The 16,582-nt window shown below is 42.5% G+C and overlaps 1 protein-coding gene across 4 annotated transcripts in view; it reads left to right on the top strand.

The window, feature by feature from the left end:
- The window catches only part of itgb4 (integrin, beta 4), a 28,440-nt gene that overhangs the window by 10,782 nt on the left and 1,076 nt on the right, over positions 1-16,582 (top strand). For 2 of the 4 annotated variants that reach the window (XM_044102140.1, XM_044102139.1), the window contains exons 10-41: positions 48-170; positions 599-766; positions 879-955; positions 1,075-1,280; positions 1,546-1,649; positions 1,731-1,826; positions 1,928-2,060; positions 2,152-2,274; positions 3,259-3,377; positions 3,467-3,500; positions 3,582-3,776; positions 3,876-3,979; positions 4,053-4,111; positions 4,728-4,751; positions 4,826-4,974; positions 5,763-5,942; positions 6,056-6,204; positions 6,330-6,537; positions 6,623-6,937; positions 7,667-7,836; positions 7,918-8,098; positions 8,230-8,367; positions 8,447-8,629; positions 8,711-8,839; positions 12,065-12,235; positions 13,246-13,392; positions 13,654-13,797; positions 14,578-14,727; positions 14,826-15,014; positions 15,097-15,252; positions 15,341-15,502; positions 16,391-16,510. In XM_044102140.1, coding sequence (XP_043958075.1) covers positions 48-170; positions 599-766; positions 879-955; positions 1,075-1,280; positions 1,546-1,649; positions 1,731-1,826; positions 1,928-2,060; positions 2,152-2,274; positions 3,259-3,377; positions 3,467-3,500; positions 3,582-3,776; positions 3,876-3,979; positions 4,053-4,111; positions 4,728-4,751; positions 4,826-4,974; positions 5,763-5,942; positions 6,056-6,204; positions 6,330-6,537; positions 6,623-6,937; positions 7,667-7,836; positions 7,918-8,098; positions 8,230-8,367; positions 8,447-8,629; positions 8,711-8,839; positions 12,065-12,235; positions 13,246-13,392; positions 13,654-13,797; positions 14,578-14,727; positions 14,826-15,014; positions 15,097-15,252; positions 15,341-15,502; positions 16,391-16,510 — 4,606 coding nt within the window. The remainder of the gene's footprint in view (positions 1-47; positions 171-598; positions 767-878; positions 956-1,074; positions 1,281-1,545; positions 1,650-1,730; positions 1,827-1,927; positions 2,061-2,151; positions 2,275-3,258; positions 3,378-3,466; positions 3,501-3,581; positions 3,777-3,875; positions 3,980-4,052; positions 4,112-4,727; positions 4,752-4,825; positions 4,975-5,762; positions 5,943-6,055; positions 6,205-6,329; positions 6,538-6,622; positions 6,938-7,666; positions 7,837-7,917; positions 8,099-8,229; positions 8,368-8,446; positions 8,630-8,710; positions 8,840-12,064; positions 12,236-13,245; positions 13,393-13,653; positions 13,798-14,577; positions 14,728-14,825; positions 15,015-15,096; positions 15,253-15,340; positions 15,503-16,390; positions 16,511-16,582) is intronic. The other 2 variants (XM_044102141.1, XM_044102142.1) reach the window with 2 other exon arrangements.

The raw sequence follows: 16,582 nt of genomic DNA, 5'->3' as shown, positions 1-16,582 counted from the left end.
AATATCTCAAGGTTGATCTTATTGTTTTGTTTTGTTTTGTTTTCTAGAGTATCCAGTCTAAGATGAGCATCCGTGCGGAGAACAGACCTAAGGCTTTTGGAGCTCAGTTTTTGAACACAAGTAATAAAGTTGTCAATTATGGAGCCTTTAACTTCCAGCCTGGAGAAATCGTAAGTGTCACACTGAAAAACATAAATATCTGAAACAAGAGACCAAACTGTTAAATGGGAGAAAAATGATGCATGTCTTGTCCCCCTGAAGTAAAGTAGAGACACTTTTTGCTGTGTTTATAGTTTGTCTGCTGGATAATAAAGGGTCAGCCATGTCTGAGTTCAGGGTCACTGTTAGTTTTTCAACACACACACACACACACACACACACACAGCTTTATACATTTAGACCAAACAGTTCAGTTTTGATTTCCCCTGACCAGGTTTGCTGTGTCCCCTACATGACTTGTTCTAAATTTGGTGGAGAAAATATGGCCAAAATGCACAGCTCTACGAATGATGTGGTTAGATTCTAAGATTCAGAGAAATCCATTGTACGGAAGATGCTAACGAGATTCTCTTTCTGTGTGTTTGTGTGTGCTCACTAGGGCAAGTTCAAGGTAAAACTCACAGCCCAACAAAAGGTCGATGAACAACCTGTCTGCAAAGCGGATCCAGAAGACAAGGAAGGCACAATCAGAGTAAAACCGACGACCTTCAGTGCCGCCGTCAATGTGAAAGCCTCCGTTCTGTGTGAAACCTGTGACTGTGAGAAGGTTTGTTGAACCCATCTAAACTGAAGCACCAAAATGTTCCTTCAAGGTTATTTTCCTGCCTCTTCTATACAACAGACTCAGACGTTTTTGTCTTTTCCTGTCTCTTCTTCAGACACCCATTCCAAAAGCTAAAAGGTGCAACGGCAACGGAAAGCTGGTGTGTGGAAAGTGCATCTGTGACGATGGCTGGTGAGACTTTGGGGGATTATGTTTTGCAACATTATTTTTTTTTCCCCTCTCTTTGGTATTGCAAGACTTCTGTCAAATGAGCCACAGCTACTCAGCAATCTCTTTGCTATTTGTGCCAGGGCTGGCGCCTTCTGCAACTGCTCAAAAACCTCCGGCTTGAGCAAGAACCAGTGCATTGGGCCTGGCATGACAGAGTCCTGCTCGGGCCGTGGAGACTGTCAGGCATGTGGGACCTGCGTGTGCTACAATCCGGACCAGTACGAAGGACCCTACTGCCAGTACGACAAGACCCAGTGTCAACGAGTCGCAGGCATCCTTTGCAACGGTACGTTTTGTTGAAGGGACGCATCAAATCAACATGTTATTCTGACCTTCCAGAAGTACTGTCCTAAAAATAAAAATAAATAAAAAATCACTCCTGTCTTATTTAAGTTTTAAAGTATTTGGGTTTCTAGAAATGATGCTGGCTGCATCGTCTTCTGTACTCAGATCTGTTTGCCCAATAAACTTGGAAGTGGTACGGGTTTAAGCTCTCACAAAGAACACACACCTGCAGACTTTTAAACGCTCTCTTGCTTCCCTCCGGTCAGATCGCGGCTCTTGCGTGATGGGTCACTGCGCTTGTTCAGAGGGCTGGGAGGGACCTGCCTGCGAGTGCTCCAAAAGCAACGAGACCTGCCTGGACAACAAAGGGGTGAGCAGAGCCAGTGATTTACGTTCCTGTCGGGCCGGCCGGCGTGTGGACGATGCCTGATCCCGTCTTTATGCGTTACAGAATATTTGCGGTGGCCGAGGCAAATGCGTCTGCGGCAGCTGCCAGTGCCCGGACTCCGGGATGTCGTTGACTGCGACCTGTGAGCCAAACTTTGATGTGAGTTAATTATTCAAACTAAAGTCGCAGCTGCTCCAACTCCATATGTGTTGAGGTTTCAAGCCTTCCTTCTCTGACCATCGTTTGAACTGTGCATCTAGTTCTTACTGGGTGCTTGCGAGAAGACAAGAAGGTGCGTCCAATGTCAAGCATGGAAGACAGGCGAAATGAAGAACAAAGAAGATTGCGACAAGTGTGCCTTTAAAGTTAAAATGGTGGATGAGCTGAAAGAACGTAAGCTAATGCGAGAAGAGAAATGTGATTGTTGTGATTGTAAAAAAGTCTTAACTGTTTATACTGTCATGTGGTTTGATTTTGGTTTCAGGGGGGAAAGTGTTCGACTATTGCAGCTTCGTCGATGAGGACGACTGCACATACGAGTACACGGTCGAAACCAGTAACGATGCAACAAACACTGAGCTGCTGGTTGAGGTGCTCAAAAAGAAAGGTGAGTTGCAGGCTGCACGGATTCAAAGTGGAGCTGAATCTTTCACCAGCTGCGCTTCCATGACAAATGTGCACAAAACTTTGACAGTATTCCACTAATTATGAAAGAAGACAATTTTGCAATGGCGGTGTTTCTTTTAAATAAGAAAATCGTATTAAAATCACAACTGAGTAAGTTTGTTCACATAAGTTATTAAAATCCATGCTTTGCCTTCGTCCTCCTGCTACTTCCTTTCCTTTTCATTTATTCTGCTAACAGCAACGTCTAGCTGCTGGTCACATGACTTGGGAAATGCGAAAAAAGTATTTCTATTGCAGTTTTGTGAAATATACGGAAGCCGAGAGCAGATGTTTTCTTTTTCCTGATGGTTGTCTCAAGATAATGAGCTAAAATCTGGAAAATGAAAAAAAACTTGTTATCTCGGGACAACCAACGGGAGACCAACTCGTTGTTTCGATAAAACCAACGGGAAAAAGTATATGTGGAAAACGTCTGTTCTCGGCTTCCGTAGGAATACACCAATTTTGTTACAACCAAATAAACCACTTCATCCTAGTGCAGGAATTGTTTAGCAGAAATTAAGAGTTTTCTTGAAATTTTCCACACTTTTATAGTCAATGGAAATGCGTCTACTGTTAAACTCTTGCTAAAGAGTTTCTTCAACTTCTGATGCTTTCTGTGCTGGCATAAATGTTGCAGATCAAATGATTTAGAAAGTAAAATTTTGTAAACTAGTGTGCGGCCACGTTTATGTAGAAGTGAATAAGACTTCTCAGGTAGAGTGCACTCTTGCTACATGCTAATTCTCCACAGTTATCAATTATTCTTTTTGGTCGTAGTTGTCATACCTGTCATAATTTCATCGCTCTGTCACCAATAGCCACCTCATAATGTCTTCTGTTGTGAAAAGATATCTCTGCTCCAGAAAATGATTTGATATAAACGTGTATTAAACTCTTTTTCTTTTCTGCATCACCCTTTCAGACTGTCCAGCAGCTAGTCTGCTGTGGCTGCTGCCGCTCATCCTTTTCCTCCTGTTGCTGCTGGCGCTGCTGCTGCTCTGCTGCTGGAAGTACTGTGCCTGCTGCGCCTCCTGCTGGCAGGTAAAAGCACTCACACCTGCACATATCAAAGCCTGACCTTCTCAAATTATGGTTAAACTGAAGAGTTTTGTCATTTTCCCCGATTGCAGCGCTGTCTTGCCTTGTTGCCGTGCTGCAGTGGAGGTAAATATTTAGCAATACACAGAGTAGTATTGCTTTAAACATCCTCTATAATGAACCGTTCCTGTTCTCTTCTCGATTTAGGTCGCATGGTTGGCTTTAAGGAAGATGAGTATGTGTTCCATCAGTCTCAGATGAACTCAAACCACTTGAACACGCCGCTGGTGAGGACCGGTCCACCGAAAGGAACCGACGTGGTTCGCTGGAAGGTCAAAGATAACGTGCACCGGGCGGTCAGTCACCCGCGGGAGCTGATGCAACCAAACCCGGATGAAATGAGTAAGTCCAAGATGGATTTTGAAAGCTAAATTGTATAGTGTATATAACATAAGGACCTTCAGCTATTTTAGTTTGTTTTTTTATATATATTTTTTGCAGTCCAGTTCCCGATCTCCCTCCGACTAAACAGGTTGTTCTCTGAGAACTTGTCTCGCCCCGAATCAAAAGACGCTGAGCAACTCCGTCAAGAAGTAGCTGATAATGTGAGTTGGGTTTTGGATGTTTGTGGGCTCATGTTCTGACTGTCAGTCATCACTTCCTTGTTCTGTGTTGCAGTTGAACGAGGTGTACAAGCAGATTCCTGAGGCACAGAAAGTGCAACGCACTTTATTCAGGTAACATATTTTTGCTGTCAAGAACATGCTGGAACTTTGAAAACATTATTTCTTTAATTGTCTTAAAGAATATATAGGTTGGGCGATATGGCTGAAAAGCGTATCACAATGTAAGCGTTTCATATCAGACGATATTGATAATTATTGATTTTATTTTTTAAATATATGAAACAAACTGCCCACTTACAGTTTCCTCTCAAGATGCTGTTCTGATTTTCTATCTTCACTCCCTGCAGTTTTATATTTTAAAGCAGTTATGAGCCATGGTGATAAAACTTGATACTGCTGCTGCGCAAGTCACTCAACAGGTTGTTGCTAGGTAACCAAAGAGTGAGTGAGTTGCTAGGTAACCAAATAGGAAGTGAGTTAAATTACTTAGCTAGCCGTGAGAGGTTGAGCAGCTAAAGCTTTTCCTCTGCCTACATTCCCCAGAATGCTGTGTGGTTCTGGATCAGAGTTCGGCTAAATTATTTAATATTCTATTGGATGTATTTTCTGTTAATACCGACCACGTGTCAGTCATTATGTATACTGTTATTGATTTATTTCCCAGTCCTGTCTACATTAAAATAAAGTATCTCTAGTCATTAATTGATATATATGTGCTTTTTCACAGACTGCAGAAAAATGCTGGAAAAAGGTAAATAAAATTAAACTTACTTTAAATTTTGTCAGGATTTTTAGGTGCTTTTTATTCACATCTAATCTCCTTAGGGGGGACTACACCATCATGGACACTGTGCTGTCAGCTCCCCGGAGAGCCTACCCAGACATAGTGAAACTTACCGAGAAGAACGTCCAGTCCGGAAACTTTGGGGACCTCAAAGTGGTCCCAGGCTACTACACTGTGGCCACAGACAGAGGTGTGTGGCCAGCATTCGTACCTGACGCTATCAGGGAGCTAATGCAGCCTTGAAAAAGCATTTATATTTTTCCCGCTTTGTCAAATTGCAACCACAAAATTCAATGGAGAAAACGATTATCAGGTTTTAAGATAACAGATAAAATTCTGTTGGTTAGTAATAGAACTGATAAAAGCTAAAAGTTTTTTATTATTTAATGTGCAATCTCAGACGAAATATTTAATCTATCAAAGAGCACCAAGTGTTTAATGTAGCTGTACTTTCAGTTTTATGGCTGTTTTTTGAAGTTGTTTTGTATTAGTCTATCGTACAAAGTGGGTAATAATAAGTATTACTTCATAGAAAAGATACTTCTAAAGGTGTTATTGATATGAAATTTTCACTAGGTGTTGGTAACAACCCAAATAATCTGTGTATAGAAAGAAACCAAAACAAATAAGTTATGTGTAGTAATGTGAAATGTCTCAGGGAAAAAGTATTGAACAGACGCAGAAAGGGAGATGATGGAAAGCCAAGACATCAAATGAAATCCATCCATGATCAGAAAGCCATCCTTCTTCTTCCTCTTTGTCTTACTGACGGTTGGCTAACAACTAAAGGAGAAGGAAAATAAAACACAACTAGATCCTACTATACAATTTACACTATATTAAGAAATGAAATGTAGCCCTCTAGCTTCTGCTTCTCAGGAAGCCATCCTGCTCCTTGTCAGTGCAACTGAGAATCTGCTGGTTCAGTTCAATAGAAAGGTGCAGTTCATCTTTAGTGAATCCATTGCTCCCCTGCAGAGGCTGCGGGAGCCGTGGAGTTCCAGGAGGGCGTGGAGTCGGTGGACGTTCACGTGCCGCTGTTTGTCAAGGACGACGACGACGACAAGAAGCAGTTAAAAGTGGAGGCGAGGGATGTGCCGCTGGGCATTGCAAAGATTGTGAAGCCTTTCGTTAACATAACCATCATCAAAGAGCACGGTGAGAAATCATGTCATAGGTTTCCATCTGAAAATTGGTTGTAATGGAATGAAAACTTTGAATTTTGTTGCGTATGGATGGCTTTTATTGAATCTCCACCTCTTTCACCGTAGCTACAAGCATCTTCTCCTTCCTCCAATCGAAATACACGTACAGCAGAAAGGATGGTAAGGCACACATCCCCATCAACAGAGAGATCATTGAGGATGGACTCACACAGGTCATCTACAGCACTCGTGACCTCACGGCCAAGAATGAGAAGGTAAGAAGATCTGTGTTGCCTGTTTTGTGTTGGCATAATGTATGAAACCCTACGCAGGACTGGCACGTACAGTACAGCCTGGTCATGCGAACCGCCACTAAAAGTTCTTCCTCCTTGGGTTTTAGGACTACATGAGTGTACAACGAGACTTGTCCTTCGCTCCGGGTGAGACTCAAAAGACCGTTTCTGTCCCTTTGCTCGAGTTTAGTGAGAGAGATGGCTTGTTGGGAGACAAATCCAACAAGCAGTTTGTTATAGACCTCAGTAACCCTCGCCAGGGTGCCAAGCTGGGACAATTCCCAAGTACCACGGTCAACATTGCAGACGTATCAGGTGAATGAAAGGAGAAGTGTTTGGACTACATCTGACAGCTCTGCCATTGTTATTGATTCCAATTGTTTTTCTTTGTCTGCTTAAGAATCGAGTGTGATGATGTTCAAGAAAGATATCCACACCTTCAGCCCCTCAGAACCGACCTACTCCATCCCGGTGGTGCGCTCCCACAACAAAGACAGCCTCGCCACAGTCAAATGGCGCACCAAGGCACCTGTGCCCCAAGGCTTTGATCGTTCCGGTTCTCTGACATTCGCTCCGGGAGAAACAGAGAAGGATATAGGAATCAAACCCAACGCTGGCTCAGCCCAGCCAGAAACCTTCCAGGTGGAGCTGTACGATCCCAGCACCAAAGGTGTTATTGGTGAAAGGAGGAACACCAATGTGAATATCACAAAAGGTGATATGAGAAGACCTTTCAGATAATCTTTATTCCATAACAACATTGCATTTGTTCCTGTTCTTCTCAAAAGTATTCATACCCCTTAAGACATTGTTTCACATTTCAATGTATGTCATTGGGTTTATACAGTACTTGATAGAACAGCAAAAAAGAAACTATATAGTTTTCACTTTCTTTTTGAAGGGGAGTTCTTATGCAAAATTTACATTTTGGAAATTTGTCTTCTTTCATTTGGGTCTGTGCTGCTTCTAAAAACAGTCAAAGAGCTTAAAAAACATCCAGGTGGTTTGTGGAAATAATTTAATGTTTTTTGGTGTCTGGAAAATGAACCATTTCAAAAATCTCCCAATAATTGACTCATGATCAAAGGGTTCTACACAGTTACCTAGCAACCCAAGCTGATCTCCAGCACATTTGGTCAGCTGGTTCTACTGCTGTATGTACTGTATAATGGCTGCTGGAAAAGACAAGTTTTTTTGTTTGTTTTTTTTTTTTAAACAAATGCAGGCCACACTAATTTTTTTTCTGAAAAATATAAAACAATGTATAATTTCCTTCTCTTTGACAGTTGTTCTCAAATTTATGTCAGTTTGTCACATAAAATCCCAATAATCTGGAAAACATCAAGGAGTATGAAAACTTTTACCATTCACTAACTTTAACTAATGTCCCTTCTTTTTTAAATACTGCACAGTAATCCGTGTTGATTTTATTTTGTTCCTCAAGAACCAAGATCTCCATCAGTTGCTAAGATGCAGTCAAAGGCCTTCTCCAGCCCGAGAGGCAACGCCCCTAGTCGCCTCCTCTCCCCGGGAAACCTCAAGGCCAAAGCAACGGGTCCCAGAAACATCCGTCTGAACTGGGACCCACCACCGGGTAACCCAGTGGGATACAAGGTACGCCGAGCTGACCAGTTGACTCATTCCAGTTTGAATAGACTGTATCACTATATTTGTGATTCCTGATGTGTGTCATAGGTGAAGTATTGGATCTACGGCGACCATGAGAAAGATGTCAACGTCCTTGACGTGAAGACGCCTCAAGCCGACCTGACTGATCTGTTTCCCTTCTGCGATTACGAGACACAAGTTTGTGCCTACAACTTAATGGGAGACGGCCCTGATACCGACGTCGTTGAGTGTAAAACACTGGAAGACGGTAATCTCTCGAAACTCTGGTGCAGATTAAACTGTGCATGCAGGATGTTCACTGCACTACAATTTGTACGGAGAAATTTGTCAGTGTGTCCTTTAAGTGGAGTTGAGAGTCACTCGTCTGTTTCCCTGCAGTGCCCGGTGAGCCTAGTCGTCTGGCCTTCAACGTCATCAGTCCAACCGTCACTCAGGTCAGCTGGGGGGAGCCTGCAGAGCCCAACGGCGACATCACAGCTTACGAGCTCATCTACACGCCCATCGATGATGAAATGAGTAAGAGATCCTCCTCAAAATGCTCAAGCTATGCCTAGACTACCCAGTTCCAGTGTAATACTGTCTCCTCCTTAAACAGAACCAGTCGGAGCAGCCAAAAAAGTAAAGATCGACAACCCAAAGAAACGAATGCTGTTGATAGAAAACCTCCAGAGCGCCCAGACTTATCAGTACAAAGTCCGCGCCCAAAACTGCGTAGGCTGGGGCCCCTTCAGAGACGCTACCATCAACTTGGCGTCACAGCCCACCAGACCTATGTCCAGTGAGTTTGTACCAAACTCATCTGGTTCTTCAGCCTCTCTCCCTCTGAAAGAGATTAACTCCTCTTTGTTTCCGTCTGTAGTTCCCATCATTCCAGAAGTTCCTATTGTGGACGCTGAGGCAGGAGAAGAATATGACAGCTACCTGATGTACAGCAACGATGTGCTGAAATCGCCCACAAGCTCCAAGACGCCAAGCGTTTCTGGTGATGGTGGGTACCGAGAACCAAAGCCGCACACAAATACTGATGCCCCTTGAACTTGTTCACTTTTTGTGATGTGATAACCACAAATCTTAATGTATTTCTGTTGTATGCCAAATAATTTTTTGTTTTTTAACCTACATGTAAACAAAATTCACACAAAGCAATTTGTCACAGTGGGTTTTATAAAGATATATTAGACAGTCCTTCCAGGATGTTGCAATGTTTTTGTGATTGCTGTGGCCTAAAATTACAGATGAACAGAGGTTGTGGAAAAAGTTTTCTGGGCTTTATTGTTTGCCATAATATGGTCTTACAAGAAAAGTTTGACATTTCTGCACATAAACTTCCCAAAACAGGACTGAATTTGAAAAAGGCAAATGTTTCTGTTTAGGTCACACATGCTTTCATCTCGCAGGTTTGACTTTCGAGAGACATTTTAATTCATTTATAGTCAAACAGGAACTTAAATATGAAGGGAGACTCAGGGACTGGTCAAAATTCAGCCAAGTTGCAGCGGTTAGTCAGAAAAGAAGGAAATATTGGATTTAGTCAAATTTGCCGGATAGTTACAATGACAAACAAATACTACACTTTTCAGAATTGTGAAATTTTTTAAAAATTATTCCCACGTTCAGAATCCTGCACAAATTCATGGTGATCTGTCACACAGATTCTAGATGAAACACAGTAACCAGTGAGGTTATAATGTTACAAAAATGTGGAAAAGCTCAACTAATTAATAAATCTGCACACAGTGAAGCTGCGTGTACTGACCCTGTGCACACTCTGATGCATAATTAACTAAGCAAATAATAGTGTTTGCTGTGCTTCGTGGCATGAATCGTGCAGTGGTTTCATTGCTCCTTAGACAGACAGGAAATGCTAAAGACAGAAACAACAACATGAGTATTCCAAGTAATTTTCCTGTTTTTGCTTTCCTTGTTTGAAATCATCGCTTGAAAAAGACCCCTTCAGTTTTTCTAAGCAATTTGTAATTCTCAGATATTCTGTGTGGGATGTTAGAAAGGCCTGACATAATTGTCCATCCTTATTTTCAGGAAAGCAGAGAAAGCAGGGAGTATCAGAGGTGAAATCTTTCTGCTCATGGTTCTGCATTTTTCATCACCTCCATCTGGCAGACATTTTATCTGGAGGCTTCGCCCCAGATTAGTCCCTGTCTATATACCCACACATGATTTACAGTGACTACCCTCAAGCTCTCGATCCAGTCAGCCTGCTGTTGCTCCTGATTGTTGTTCTAGATTTGAGCTAGGGCTGAAACGATTGATCATAATGAATCAATTATTGTAATAATTGCCAACTAATTTAGTAATCTTTTAATTGTTAACAATAGTGTACAGACTCTAAAAAAAGTCGTATTCAAAAAGCTAATTAAATTATTTGTGTATTTGCATCTTTTAATGTGTTTATAATGTTGCATAAAACAGGCATTAGTGGTTAAATGAAATGTGCCCCTGTTTTATCCGATTAACCGATTTCTAAAATAATCGTTGGCTGCAGCCCTCATCTGGACTTTCGTTCTCTAAGCTGAGATAAAAGTCGTTTGTAATTCACTGTGTAGTTAAACAAGCCCTTCTTCCCTGCCGATCTGTCCTGCCCCTCGCTGCCGCTGCTTCTGTGACCACCAAATCAAGGCTGGCAATATATCAAGATGGTGGGGTCCGACCTGGAGCTCCGTCAGGTGTCATGGAAACAGCGAGTGGAGGTCATCCCCAGTCGCCTCAGCACAGACACAGAGATGAGCTCAGATGAGCAGCCCCACCCCAGCTCCTCCCACACGCCCCTGCCAGGTGAAGACCGCCCCAGCAGATCGACTGACAGAGTCAGGCAGACAGCGAGCATGCCAGCTGTTGGTTATTGCACGGCCAGTCCTCGTCCTTTTTTCTTGTTTTTTTTTTCACCTTTCCCACCTGTTCTCCCACCAGCGTTGAGCGTTGGCATCAACTGCCCCACGTCCAGTTGATGATGCAAAGGGGAGGGGCTTTCCCAGGTGCCCGCCCCTGTCTGTCCTCTCTGCGTCCCACTGGAGTGGGTGGTGATCTGGAGGAAGCTTTTTGCTGTATGCAAAGGCTTTGTGTTGCAGTACGTTGGAGGGGGCCTGGGGAGGGGAACTGCGTTTCTTGTTGTCGCAAAGATGAGAACTTTACTGCACTTGGTTTCTTCTTCTTCAGGTGTGCGCATTTTGATGGGAAGCTCTATGAAACCTCATGAAGCATTTACACTGCCTTATACACTTCTTTTGTGTGTTCATCCTCCAGTTTTTTGCTGATGCACGTGTCAAACTCAAGGCCTGACTTCAAGAAAACAGTTGTGTGCTTAAATGTTATTTCATCAATCAAATTAAAGCATTTTTATGGATTCACTCCCAAATTATATTAATCAATCCCTCCACTTTTTTGACATTCCCACAAAATCAATGGAGCCCTGCCTTTTTTCACTCTACTACATAATTGTAAATTCATTGCAAATTGTCTGCCAGAACGGTCAAAAACAATCTTAGTGACTGCTAACTCCCACCTGCAGGTGGCAGTGTTTCATACTCAGCCTTACTTGATGTGGTATGCTTAATACGGCGAGTAACTAAAACTCACATTTACAGTGACACATAAATATTGCAAAATTTCTTGCAAATAGTTCTAAATTATCTCCACAAAATCTGTGATTTTGATTGCAAAAAAAAAAATCACAAAAACATTGGTGAAATCCTGGTGTGACTGATCAATGTGAAAATGTCAGTATTTTTTCATTTTAACAAGTACTTATCAAACGCAGACACGGCTATTTATTAATATCTTAACAGTTTTTTAAGGAGCTTTAGTGATACATTCTGGCTCAACCAAGCTTTTGAGCGTGTTCATGATCTCAACGTGGCACCAACCTTATTCCACTTTATTAGGATTTTAAGAGAAAGGCCGATACAACGCTCTGCACAATTACGAAGAATGGAAAAGTCATACACAGATTTTGCAGATATAACATTTACAGCGCATTCATATTCAGACCTCTTTTCTCTGATCCCCTCAAATGAAATCCACTAAAACCAATTGACATCAGAAATCACCTAATTAGTAAAAAGTCTGTGTATCATTTCATCTGGGTGTAAAACTCAATTTTTTTAGGTGCTTCCCTTCAACAGAAGTGTAAGCTGTTAGAACTGAACAGATGACGCTCTGTGTTTTTACCAGTCTGCCTCTGGTTGTTGTCTTGCAGATTACATGTCAAACGGCAGGTGGGACCAGAGCTTCCATTTCCCAGGAGGCTCAACAACCCGCAACCTTTCAGCATCCTCCTCTCCCATGTCCACTCTGAGCTCCAACTACAAAGGTGGAGCGGGCGGCTCCTTCACCACAGAGATGCACAACACCTACATGTCTGGGCCAGGTAAGGAAGATGGACGCCAGGCGCTGTGCTGAGCTTGACCAAACTTCAGGACCTTATGTGTGTGTGTGTGTGTGTGTGTGTGTGTGTGTGTGTGTGTGCGTGCGTGCGTGCGTGCGTGTGTGTGCTACTATATATTTGGGCATCAATGCCTATACTTGTACAGATACTTTTTATTTAAGTTTGATGTATCGTTATCCTTCTGACAGTTAGGACTCGGAGTTTGTATGTTTTTGTAATTATCTTGTTTGCACCTTGGAGAGAGGTTGGACAAAGTTGTTAGGTGTCTACAAAACACTTTAAAATCACATCAACATGACAAAAGGTAACAATAGAAAACCAAAACACACCGTGTGCACAGGGCCAGACAACAAATCAATAAGATTATATATCATGATAGACACTTGATCAATATCAATAGATAATACATCTGTTAGAATATTCAATGAACTCCAATGCAGAACCGCACAGCATTCTGGGAGTTGTAGGCGGAGGAAAGGCCAACCTCTCATGGGCAGCTAAGCTAGGGGAGTGGCATCAATTAACTCACTTGCTCTTTGGTTGCCTAGCAACAACATATTGAGTAACAGCAGCGGTTTCAGGTTTTGCCACCGTGAAACCTGTGGATAAAATAAGAAAGTCACGTCACCAGTTTGACAGTATTTGAGATATTTAAAATAAAAATTAAAAAAACAAATAATTATTGGCATATTGACTAATGTGAGACACTTACATCGTGATATCTTTCAGCCATATTGTCCAGTCTTAAGTGCACATTTGTCTTAAATAAATAAAGTGCAAGAATTATAATTTGAGAGCAAATAACATATTTTCTAGTTTCTAAAGAAACTATGACACTAAAATAAATATCAAATGGGAATCTGAAATTAAAGTCTCAATCTTATCACGGCAGTATCAATCCCATACTGATATCCAATTAGAGTCGATATTACCGATATTTTTGGGTCAATCAGCCCATCTCTAATGCCTTCTCTCTTTGTGTCCTCATGCAGGAAGCCCCCGCAGACAGGATGTGATTGGAGGAGGGGGGTTCCTCACAACCGAGGTCCTGATGAGGAAGAGCTCAGAGAACAGAGGATACACAGATGAAAATATTCGGGACTCCATCGTCATAGAAGACGATAAGTACCCAGATCTGAGTGAGTTTCCATCAAGCCTCTGAGCTCATTTCACTCATTATTACAGTATTTAGTTCCTCCTGTCTCTGCAGAAGACAGACGTTTATCTTGGCGTGTAATAATTGTTCGGACATGGCGGGTAAACTGTGTGAGCGCATGAAACTGATGGCTTGGACATCTGTTAGCAGGGTTGGGGCCGCTATGCTGACTATCGCTCTGCTTTCTGTTTACTTTCCCTCCCTTTCTGCTGTTCCCTGTTCTTCATCCTCCCTCTGCTAAAAGCGCCATCAGGTGGGTTTGGCTACGCTGGCTTGCAGAGCAGCTCTCAGACCCAGTACAGCTACGGCCTGTCTCAGAGCTCCAGGGCCAGGACTCAGTCGTCAGAGGTCAATGAAGCCCTATACAGCCTGGACAGAGTGCTCCATGGTAAGTCCTCCACATTCATGCATGAAGGCAGCGGATGCATTTGTCATGTTTCCAAAATGCAACCATGTTTGTCTGTGGCGGTTTTTCATATGGGCATTTGCCCAGGGTGGCATTAGCAAGGAGAAAGCACAACCATTGTCTCCGGTCAATGGAGAGTCGGCGCCCCCTGCTGCTGAGACCAGGAGAAGTATTTTAAATGCTCAGTGCAGACGGAGGAATATTTTATGCCGCTTCAGAATTCTGACAATTTCCTGCAAATTGTCTAAATTCATGTGAAAACCAGCACTGCTCTGGCTCATCTTCCTTTCTGCTTCACTAATTATCTGACACATCTGAAGTCAGTCTGTGTTTATTGCTGTTGTTGTAAGTGGCTAAAAATGATCTGTCAAAGAAAGAATAATTAATTAATAAGATTATGAAGTTTGAATCTAGATTAACTGTGCAATCAATCACACATTTTCTACATTTTACTAAATACAGTGACCTTGTGTCAGTTCAAATTGCATTGATAAAAGGTAAAGAATAGTTGTTTCTGGTCTTTTGACCTTTTCAGCAAATGTTTTGCTTCAGTTCATTTTTGCAGGTGCTGTTTTTGTACTTCTGGGCAGCCCGTCTTACATAATATACAATTATCAATAAATCACTTGGAAATGTCCTCAGAACAACAATATTGTTTATCGCAATAATTAGTGGGGCAGCTTGTTTTTTTGTTTTTTTTATTTTTATTCTTTCTTTGGGTTGAAACAAATGACCTACTTCTGAACCTTTCTGTCCATTCAGATGCCCGCGTCTCTCCTGGCGTCCCAGAGACGCCCAGCAGGCTGGTGTTTTCCGCCTTGGGACCGACCGCTCTTAAAGTCAGCTGGCAGGAGCCACGCTGTGAGAAAGACATCCTGGGATACTGCGTTCTCTACCAGCTGCTCAACGGAGGTCCGTTTAGTGTCGTGGTCTTTGGGACCGCTCTCAGATCAGCTTGATGTTCTCACTGTGACCGCCATGCTGCGTGTTCACCATTTTGTCTCCCCTAGGAGAGACGAAGCGCCTCAACGTGTCAAACCCGGCCGAGAACTCTGTGGTCATCCACGACCTGCTGCCCAACCACTCCTACCTGTTTAAGGTGAAGGCTCAGAGTCAGGAGGGCTGGGGTCCAGAACGGGATGGAGTCATCACCATCAAGTCAGCTGTGGACCCCAAAAGTCCCCTCAGCCCCATGCCAGGTACCGGACCTGCTGCTTTGCACTCCTAACTCAGAGAAAGGTTTGTTTTTATTGCATTACCTGAGTTGTGACCTCTCTCCAGGCTCGCCGTTCACCCTGAGTAGTCCCAGCGCTCCGGGCCCGCTGGTGTTCACAGCCTTGAGCCCCGACTCACTGCAGCTCACCTGGGAAAAACCACGGACGCCCAATGGGAACATTTTGAACTACAGGGTCACCTGCGAACAGCTACATGGTGGAGGTGAGGCAAAATGAACAAAAACAACTCATGTTGCTGCTGTGCACCTTCCCAGTATCTCAGTGTTTAATCATGATTCTGTTCTGTCTAGGCGACATGCGGTCCTTCAATGTCAGCAGTAACGCTGAGACCAGTCTGACTGTCCCAAACTTGACCAAGAACGTCCCGTACAAGTTCAAGGTTCAGGCTCAAACCACGCAGGGTTTCGGTCCCGAGAGAGAGGGCATCATGACCATCGAGTCTCAGGATGGAGGTAGGAGACTGTGAAGGAATTGTATTTGAAACATAATCAATTACCAATTTAATGATGGCATTTGACTTAGTGTAATGTTTTGATTGTTGATTCTATGTTGCATGACTTTTTTGTGTCTGATTTGATGTAAAGCACTTTGAAATGCCTTGCTGCTGAAATGTGCTATACAAATCAAATTTGATTTGGTTTTGATTTTGAACATGTTTATAGCTCTTAAACTTTTCCATATTTGTCATTATTATTATTATAATTATAAGTACTAGTCATTATTATTTGTCATTATGTCATTTTTGGTGTGTAGAGGAAGTTAAAACTGATCATTACTGAGCTGAACTCTCCATCTTCACCATGACATACGGTGGTGGCAGCATCATACTGTGGCAATGTTGGCTCTTCACCAACGACCGGAAGCTAAAAACAGGACAATTCTAGAATAAAGCCTGTCGGAAACTGCAAAGACATAAAGCCTAAACATTTAGCCTGAGCTGCAGTTGAATGGTTTAGATCAAATCATGCTCATGGGATAGGATGGTCTAGTCAAAGTCCAGGCTGAACTCAGCAGACTCTGTGACAAAAACTAAAAATTGATGTCCACAGTTGTTCTCCATTCAAATTGAGCAGGAGGCATTTTGTAAAGAGGAATGGGTAAAAAAAAAAAAAAAAAAAAAGTTTCTCGGGGTGGAAAGACGGTGAAGTTTAAAGTTTGTACTTCTGCATTTGATTTTCTCAATTTAACTCAGTAACTTTTTTTCTCTCTGTTCCGGTTTTGCAGCAATATGTTTTAAGAATTAATTTATTTTTTTTTAATTAACAGTTTGATATCAAATGAAGCCTTTGCCATCTAAAAATCAAAGTTTCATTGAACTTGGCCCTCACTGCTTCCTGTAGGTGCCCTGTCTCAGCACAGCAGCCAATCAGTGACGAGGAGGGACGTTTTCTTAATGCCTACAGAAATGACCACAAGAACAAACGTCTCCCACACCATGGTCGATGATCCCTACTTCTCAGGTAAGACAAAAAAAAAAAAAAGAAAAAAAAAGTTGACCCCGTCTTTTATAATCCAGTGTGTTCACGTTTTAA

This window comes from Gambusia affinis, linkage group LG20 (genome assembly GCF_019740435.1).
Source record: "Gambusia affinis linkage group LG20, SWU_Gaff_1.0, whole genome shotgun sequence".
In the NCBI taxonomy this organism is placed as follows: Eukaryota; Metazoa; Chordata; class Actinopteri; order Cyprinodontiformes; family Poeciliidae; genus Gambusia; species Gambusia affinis.
This window is presented reverse-complemented; position numbering and strand designations above follow the sequence as displayed.